This window comes from Vipera berus, assembly GCF_964194415.1.
Source record: "Vipera berus genome assembly, chromosome: 3".
Lineage (NCBI taxonomy): Eukaryota > Metazoa > Chordata > Lepidosauria > Squamata > Viperidae > Vipera > Vipera berus.
This window is the reverse complement of record NC_138204.1, coordinates 111,495,048-111,504,293: the sequence shown is the minus strand read 5'-3', so window position 1 is coordinate 111,504,293 and position 9,246 is coordinate 111,495,048. Positions and strand designations below refer to the sequence as shown.

The 9,246-nt window shown below is 41.1% G+C and overlaps 1 protein-coding gene across 2 annotated transcripts in view; it reads left to right on the top strand.

The window, feature by feature from the left end:
• The first annotated feature begins 1,231 nt into the window (after window positions 1-1,231).
• SOAT1 (sterol O-acyltransferase 1) overlaps window positions 1,232-9,246 on the top strand; it is a 30,479-nt gene continuing 22,464 nt past the window's right edge. For both annotated transcript variants that reach the window (XM_081322765.1, XM_081322764.1), the window contains exons 1-2: window positions 1,232-1,551; window positions 6,024-6,164. In XM_081322765.1, the coding sequence (XP_081178891.1) occupies window positions 6,044-6,164 (121 nt within the window). In that variant the 5' untranslated portion in view covers window positions 1,232-1,551; window positions 6,024-6,043. The remainder of the gene's footprint in view (window positions 1,552-6,023; window positions 6,165-9,246) is intronic.

The window sequence follows — 9,246 nt, the reverse complement described above, 5'->3', positions numbered from 1 at the left end:
GCAGCAAAATGTATCTAATAATTTTTTTCTCATGTTTGCTCCACAACCAAACTCTCTGAAGTAGGTTGGACCAAGAGAGTGACTGGTTCAAGGAAGCCCAGCTGGTTTTCAAGGCAAGACTAGAACTCACCATCTCCTGGTTCCTAATGTTGAAAGCAATTTCAGAATCTATTTTGTTACGAGTAATTAATTACAGTTTAAATTATTTGACTTGAAGCACACGTTTGTGTAAATCTTGATGAAAACAGCCCATTTTTCTTGTCAAGATTTACATTCTTGGATTCCTTAGGTGAAAAACATTGACATGAAAGATTACTCAAGGACATTGCAATACAGAATTTTCCAGAGACTGATGTTGCTGATAAGATTGCATTTGTTTGAACCAGATTTCTCAACCTAAAATGTAATAGTCATCAGAATCTGATTAGATGACATATAAACTAATACACCCCAATTATACATTTAAAATAAGCTACCACCATATAAAAGCATTTGACTGTCTTAGCTCTCTTCACCATTCCAATGTCCTCCAGTTATATTAAACTACATTACCCCATCCAGCTCAGATGCTAAGAGTTGTAATCCAGCTACTGTTATGGCTGATAGGAATTGTCATCTTGAGCTATTTTAGCCCAACATTTTGAACAAATTAGGCTGACATTGAATGACATGTGGACCCAATAAACCTGGCCAGAGTTAAGTCAACTCCACAGGCCGTGTTCACATAGTCATATTGAAATGACTAATCATGTTTTAGCCTTTAGAGGCTGAAAGAATTTGATCAGTGTTCACTTGTGTTTCAATATTTCGTGCAATTCAGACAACCGTTAAGTATCTAGGTTTGCCTTTCCTGGTCTTGTTAGAGAAGCAGGGTTGAACTTCAGCGATGGAAAGCCCTTGGGGAATTCCTGAATTTTAAACTATCTGGAAAGGCTGATTGCGCCTTTGACGTCAGACCTCAAGCTGACTCTGGGCATCTTATTTTGACATCTCTGAATAAGTCAGCAAGTCCTGGGAGCAAAACTCCGCGGGTGAGAAAGAGAAGGATGATATAATGCGCGGATGGCTTAAGCCACGTAAATCTGATGCAAACCACAAGTTGTGAGTCACCATACCAATTCATTAAGTTTCACTCGGGATACATTTGGATGGGAGCTCCGGGGCAGGGTCGCGATTGCCTCCGGGCCTGTGCTCGGAAAGAGCTTCCTTTTCCGCCACAGCATTCCCCCACAAGAGGAGGGGGGGTTTCCGACGGCAACGAAGACGCCCAGCCGCTTCCTTCGAAGGTAGTTTAGCTTGCCCGCCTCCTCGTGCTTAGGAACACCCGGACCCGGATTCAGGAGCTTCGCGCAGCCGGCCGCTTTCTGCAGCCCACAACCAATGGGCAGCGGCGACACGCGTCCTTTTCTTGAGTGGGTTTCCCCGCCCCCTCCGTGACGAAGGCAACGGAGAAGAAAATCGCGCGACGGCCGGCTGGGTCCTCCGTCGTGGTGAAAGCCGCAAAGCTGGAGGCGAAGCGGAGTCGAAAGAGGCAGGTGGCGGGTTCACAAGGTAAGAAATGGGAGAGGCGAGACTGAGGTTGCTGAACTTCCCCCTTCTTAGCCCGCGAAGGCATTGAAGAGCAAGGGGGCGAAGGGGACGGGAAGCGAGGGGGAGCTTGGGCCGCTTCCTCCCCTTGTGCTCGAGGGCTGAGACCAGTGGCATCAAACCCCGGGGAGCTTTGCAACTTTCCCCTGGCTTATTTCGGCTCCACAAGGGATTCCACTTGTTCATTTCAACGGGATTGAATCTCGGAGGAAGGCGGAGGGGCAGGATGATAGCCTCAGGAGCCCTGAGTTTTTCAGATTGCCTTGGTCCTCTAATGCAGCGTTTCCCAACCTTAGGAACTTGAAGATGCGTGGACTTCAACTCCCAGAATTCCCCAGCCAGCATAGCTGGCTGGGGAATTCTGGGAGTTGAAGTCCACGCATCTTCAAGTTCCTAAGGTTGGGAAACGCTGCTCTAATGTTCTCTTCCCCCATGTCCGATTTGTGCACATGGTTGGTGGAGGGCGGTGCAATCTTGACTCCCTCCATCAAGGATCCTGATTAGAAGGAGCTGGACTAATGGGGTCGTGGATGAAAAGAGAACAAGATGAAAGAGAAGGATCTTGTGGCTTCTCCCTTTTATTTCAGTGCATATATTTCAGCTGCCTGCAATTAGTGCAGGTTCGCATCCCACCAGGCTCAAGGTTGACTCAGCCTTCCATCCTTCCGAGGTAGGTAAAATGAGGACCCAGATTGTTGGGGGCAATTAAGCTGACTTTGTAATAATGCCGCTTGGGGGGGGTGTGAAAGCCCTAATAAGCAGGCATATACATAGAATGAAGGCTACTGCTAAGCTTGTAAGCCTCCCTGAGTCTTCGGAGAAGGGCGGGATATAAATGGAATTAAAATAAAAATAAAAAATAAAAATATATTTCAGGGATATATTCAGCCTTCCTAACAAGTGCGGGGGAGGGGAGAACGCTCTCTGTCTCTGCTGCATAGCCAGTCTGATAATCATCCTTAGACAGCCCACCTCTCTCTGCCAGCTGGGGATGATGGAACTGGCCCATCATATCTCCATGGCATTAAATTGAAGAAGGATGAAATTTGCATCTACCAAGCAAGATCTATCTGGGTAGAGAGAAATCACTTGGCAATTCCGATTTTTTCTAGCTAGATTAGGAAGAAAATTGGCAAATCACTTCTGTAATTTAAAAGCTAACTAAATGACTGTCAGGTTATCCTACCTCATAGGATTGTTTGGGGCAGGGCGGGGGGGGGGAACAGGATTCAGGAGCATTGTCTATATTGCCTTGAGCTCCTTATGATATTTAAAAGGCTCATACATTTATTATGGCATAAATGCTGAAATAGAATCTATTTCTACAAATTGGTAGGAGATAAATGAATAGAGCGAGATAAATGAATCATATGTTAGTATAAAACATAGTTTGTGACTATTAAAGTGAGGCTCTGGTTCAGTTGCCCACTATATAGTCTGATTTCACAGCTAGTTGATTTTCTTTTTCATCCTTTTTAATGGGTCTGTGGAAGTGGATTTGAGTGGAAGAAAGTTTATACCATATTAAATCTGCTTTTAAAAGTACCATTTTATACTTTGTATGGGGGCTATGCTCCCGGAAACCAATAGAAGACAGGATTTACTGTTGCACCTCAAAAATAATTCAGCTACCATGGACTAAAAAGAGTGGGACAAAGAGAAGTGTGAGTTGGGGAGTATAGAAAATCTTAGTTGAGACAGCCTGTCTGTAAATGGGATGACTGGGGGAAATTGGGTGAAATGGCGCCCCTGAAAAGAACTGGACCTAGTCAAAATGCTTTCCCGTTTCTTGGATTCATTTCTAGTGGAAATGTTATGAGATTTGCTTTTGCTGAAGAGACTATTTTCTTAAGCAATTCCAATTTAGTTATGATTTCTTACTACTGTCCCTCCTTTTTCCCCCTGTTATTAAAGAAATGGCCCTGCTGAACACTACTGATTTTTAACACTTCCATTTTAGGAGTTTGAAAACTGACTAATGATCTCTGGTAGACTAAACTTAAATTCAACATTCTCATTTCCTTTTGCATTCTGATCATGTGATCCTGTGCCTCCTAATGCACTTTGCCACACTTTCTTCTCTGTTGTTTGTCAAACATAGAGACTTCCTGAATTTGTGGTGAATGCAGTAGCTTTCTTCTCCTCTTTTTAGTTGCACAATATTTTATCTTTCATCTTCATCTTCATCCAGTGCTCTCAGCCCGTTGCCTTTCAAATGGATTGGGGAGTTTAGTTCTCACTTTGCTTGATCAGGCTAAGAGGTTTGCAGAAATATGAGGTTACTAAATCTGAAGGGGGTGCTGCAGCTAATGATTGGTTGATCACAGCACATCACCTGTATGCAAACAGAAGATGTTTCAGCTTGCATAAATATCATAAAAAAACTGAATAACGAATTAGTTTTGAAAATAAATTTTGGTATATTTTCATGTTTAAAAATTATTTGCTTTGAATAAAAGCTGAAATTGAGCAATGCATATTTAAAGTGTGACATGTGAGTTAAGAAACATTTGGAGTATACTTAATATAATATAGGTAATATACTTAGATGCAAACAGATTATTATTTTAAACCAAATGCATGTGTACAAGTATTATAGCTAAGTGCAAGGATTAGAATGCAGTACTGCAGGCTACTTCTGCTGACTCCTGGCTGCCAGCAGTTTGGGAGTTCGAGTCTCACCATCTCAAAGTTGACTCAGACTTCCATTCTTCTGAGGTTGGTAAAATGAGGACCCAGATTATTCGGGGCAATATGCTGTAAACTGCTTAGAGAGGGCTGTAAAGCACTGTGAAGCAGTATATCAGTCTAAGTGCTACTACTAAGACTGGAACAGTGTCCTTGAGCTTAATTTATAACTAATATCAATTCTTATTTTCAGTGATAAAAATAGTGATATCAAGTGACTTACCTAGTGAAGTATTATGGATACTCTGAAAATATTGAAAAATACTGTATATATTCAATTTATTAAAGGTAAAGGTTCCCCCACACATGCGTGCTAGTTGATTCCGACTCTAGGGGCCGGTGCTCATCTCCGTTTTAAAGCCAAAGAGCCAGCGCTTGTCCAAAGACGTCTCCATGGTCATGTGGCCAGCATGACTAGACACCAAAGGCGCATGGAACGCTGTTACCTTCCCACCGTAATGGTCCCTATTTTTCTACTTGCATTTTTACGTGCTTTCGAACTGCTAGGTTGGCAGAAGCTGGGACGAGTAACAGGTGCTCACTCTGTTACGTGACACTCGGGATTCGACCCGCCAAACTTCCGACCTTCTGATCGACAAGCTCAGCGTCCTAACCCACTGAGCCACCGCATCCCTATTCAATATATTAAATGGCCTTTAATATATTAGTCTCAATTCCTGGCAAATAGATGGGGAAGAAATGTAGGTAGTGACAGATTTTATTTTCCTGGGCTCCAAGATCACCGCAGACGGGGACTGCAGCCAAGAAATTAAAAGACGCTTGCTCCTGGGGCAGAAAGCCATGGCAAACCTAGACAGCACACTAAAAAGCAGAGATATCACCCTGCCAACAAAAGTGTGTATAGTCAAGGCTATGTGGTTATTGTTTTATATATCCATAAAACAAGGACAGAGGAGGATAAAATCTACGATTTCTTAAGCATAAGAACAGAAAGTGATAAACTACTGTATCTTTGCTTAATATTATTCTTCGGGACCCATAGAACAAGAATATTGGCAGAAATAAAAATCCTGTAATTTTTATTCCAAATAATGAATACAAAAATAGTAATTTTGAAGGAGAGCATATTAATATTTTGAGTCAACGCCAAGCCATAGCTCTTTGTCTAACCACACTTCTTCCGTCTCAGACAATGTTTCTAGAATCCATGAAGACTAGGAACTTATTCTAAAGAAGTAATGGAGACATTTGAGCTTCCCTGAACTTTCCTTTGTTAAGGAATATCAGGAGCTGCATGTATTTTATGCATCTGCATTTAGTTTTAGCAGAAGTTCCAGAAGTGAAGTTTGTTAAATAAGTAAATAAGCTTCTAGTGCAGGGGTGTCAAACTGCCGGCCCGTGAGCCAGTTGCATTATGTGGAGGCCACGCCCACCCCAGCTCGGGTAATGCAAAAAAAGTCATGATACGTTGTGACACTTCACGTGACTTAGTGAGTTTGACACCCATATTCTAGTGGTGCTAAGAATCTAGCTCTCTCTGTGTGTATGTCCCAAGATTTGAATTTCTTTTTCCCATCCATCTATTGTAAGAAATCATTTGCTGTTCCTTTCTTACTCTGATTCGTCAGTGGCACCTGGCCTGCCTTAAGTGGTTCCAGACTCCTCATTTTGCATCTCACTAGTTTCATCTCTCAGTGCCTTGAAATATAATAATAAAAGTAATTGCTCAGTCACAGAAAGGTGATACATTTTATATTAGCTAATTGTCCCTTTCCCCCCTCTCTCAGTGTCTTAGTTTTTTGTAACCATGGTGGGAGAAGACAATATATCTCTAAGAAATCGCCGAGCTACATACAGCACTGCAGAAGAGAAAGATGACTTACCAAGCAGGCTGGAAGAGGACTGGACATTCTCTAAATCAAGTAATGGTAAGATTTCCTGATTAACTGCATGATATACAGCTTCTTCTTCCTTGTTTAATGGTGTATTTCTATGAGTTATTAAATTTTCAGGTATTTGTAAGATGAAGAGGCATTTCTTTTCTGTTTTTAAGTTTTACACATATGTCATCAGCTGTTGGCTCAATTCTACCCCTTGTCAAACCTGGGCTTATATCCGATGGCTACACTTTCCAGTTATTTTGGATCTCACTCTCTCTTAGCTTTGACCAGCAGGACTAATGGCAAGGGATTGTGGCAGCTGTACTTTGAAATGTCTGGCAGGTGACTGCCGACTGATACTAATTCCCAACTGATATTAAAACTTTAATTTTTGTGTTGAAGAAATTATACTTGAAAGCTGGTTTGGCTTTCTCACAGCATTTGACTTTATACGATCCTAAATGCTTTTAACTAGGTTGATGACCATTATTTTGGTTTGCCAATTGTTATTTACTTATAGGATTTATATGCCGCCCAACTCAAACATGAGGCTGAACAGCCTACAAAAAAAGAACAAACAGTGCAAAACAAATATAATCCACTGCTTACATTCTGAAAAACTATTCGTAGATTCATTTTGTTCAAGCATGAAAAGTATGTGCAGCGCAGTTCTTGCCTTACATGGGAAGTAGTCCAGTGGGCTTTGGGTGAGGCCAGGAGGGGGAGAAAACCTCTTTGCCATCCAGACCCCTGCAGCCTCTGAACATTGGACAGAACCTTAACACGGTCACTTAGATGGCCAGGGGCAGAGATGTACAATTGATGACACTGCATCTGTGTCAGTGAATGGCTTTCCCCAGCAGTTTCCTGTGGATATTAAAGAGGAGAAGGAAGAGCTCTGTGGCACCCAGTAATGCAAGGACCTAGGAGTAAACCTCTCCTCCCCCCGAACCCTGACTGTAACCGCCCATAGAGAAAGGACAAGAACCATCACAAATAGTGCCCTCCGCTCCCATCCCCCAAAGGGGTCAAGGAGGACCAGGTTGGATACACTGGTTCAATCCCAGGTTTGCCTGCTAGAGGTCATCCATAAGTGCAATGATCTTTTAGGAAAGCTGTTCAGACTACATCTTTCCCCAGGCCATGTAAGTAGGAGTCCTCTTGTGATTGTTTTCTTAATGCTTGGTCACCATATTGTATTTAGTATTTATTGTATTACAGATAGTCCTTGACTTACAATCCCAAAGGAGCCCAAAATTTCTGTTAATAGACATTTAAGTGAGTTTTCCCCATTTTACGACCTTTCTTACCACAGTTGTTAAGTGAATCATTGTAGTTGATAAGTTAGTAATCTGGTTGTTAAATGAATCTGATTTCCCCATCGACTTTGCTTGTCAGAAGGTCAGAAAAGGTGATCACATGACCTTGGGACACAGCAACCGTCATAAATATAAACCAGTTGCCAAGCATTTGAATGTTGATCACATAACTATGGGAATGCTACAAAGTTTGTAACTGAAAAACAGCCGTAAGTTACTTTTTTCAGTGCCATTGTAACTTTGAACGATCACTAAATGAATTATTGTAAATTGAGGACTACACATATTTATTGCTGTGTTTTTTTGCCCTTTTTTAATGCGTACACCACCTATAGTACACCACCTATAGTCACAATACCTGAATTAGGCGGCCTTATACATCTTATAAATAAATAAAACATCCAATGCTATCTCAGTACTGTACTGTATTTCTGACTGAAAGAGGTACCAGATAATCTGCTTTCCGGAGCATCTTGGAGTTATAGGTCAACTAATTTCTCAAAAGGGAAGGTTGGAGACTGGATGCATTGCTGGGATCCAGCAATGGTTTCTTGAGAAACCATTTTCTCAATACCTCTTTTGCAACCAGTGGAATCACCTACACTTTCAAGCAAGAATTAACCACTGCATGAATCCATCCACACAACCTCTCCCAGTAATACAGGCCAGGTGATTGGCATGAGAAAAAAATATTTACACATTCTTAACTACTCCTATTTGATGAGCCAAAATCAGTGGAGGCTCTTTGTATTTTTAGCAAAAGGGGATCTGTTTTTTATTGTTGTGATTATTTTTCAAAAAGTGCTTTTCTTTTTAACTGAGGAAAAACAAACACACTCCAGCTCAATTGTATTCAGTCTGGATGGATAAGATTTGGGCTAATTTATCGCTCAGAATCACATGCAAAGTCATGCTTGGATATTTCCCAGAAATTTTTTTCCTTGAACTGTTTTTACCTTCTAAACAACCTTGGATCATAATCAAATGAGTAATTTGCCTTGAGGAAAGCATGTGAGAGGTCTTGCTTCTGTAGCCCTGGACTTATAAGATAGAGATCAGTCATTCTGTAACTGAGGCTACCTTTGCTCATTTTTAAAAATTGTATACATCAATGCCATGTTAATTAATATCTCTGAGTAAGGGGAAAAGGAGTGCAAAGTTGGTTTTTCTTTCCAAGTTTCTCTCTTTTTTTCTTTGATTCTGCATTCATTCATTTGCCATGAATGAATGCAGAATCTATGCAATTTTATCCTCTGTTTCAGGCAGCAGTCTCCCAAAGAAGTTTACACCAACCATATAATTAAATATGAATGTAATTATATAGCATTCAGTTAATTACAGCCAGAAATGGGTGGAAGTACACCAAAAGACGATGTGTGTTGACTGCTTAACTTAGTCATAAATGAGAGCTCCCATTCTCTTTCCAAAAACCTTTTGAGTATTGGCCAGTGTACAATTTACAGGAAAGACCTTTTTTGAGTGTGACAATAACTTACCAGAGCGCAAGTGGCTTTTGCACTAGGCACATAATAAGGAGTACAAAATAATATCTGCTTTGTTTATCACATCAGAATAAAGCACATCTTGTCACTCCAGAGAGTAAGCTCAAGGAGGATCATGAATTTCTATTGACCAGTAGCCCTGCAATTGTAGGCTTCATTAGCTGCTGGCCTATGTAGTCTGTTTTGTAAATACATTTTGTGCCTCTGAAAATGTGTTTGTTTGGAACATTGTAATTTTTTTAAAAAGAAACTATCCTTTCTTGACCCCACACTGTCCCAAGGAAACAGAGGTTGTGATTTCTCTTCCTT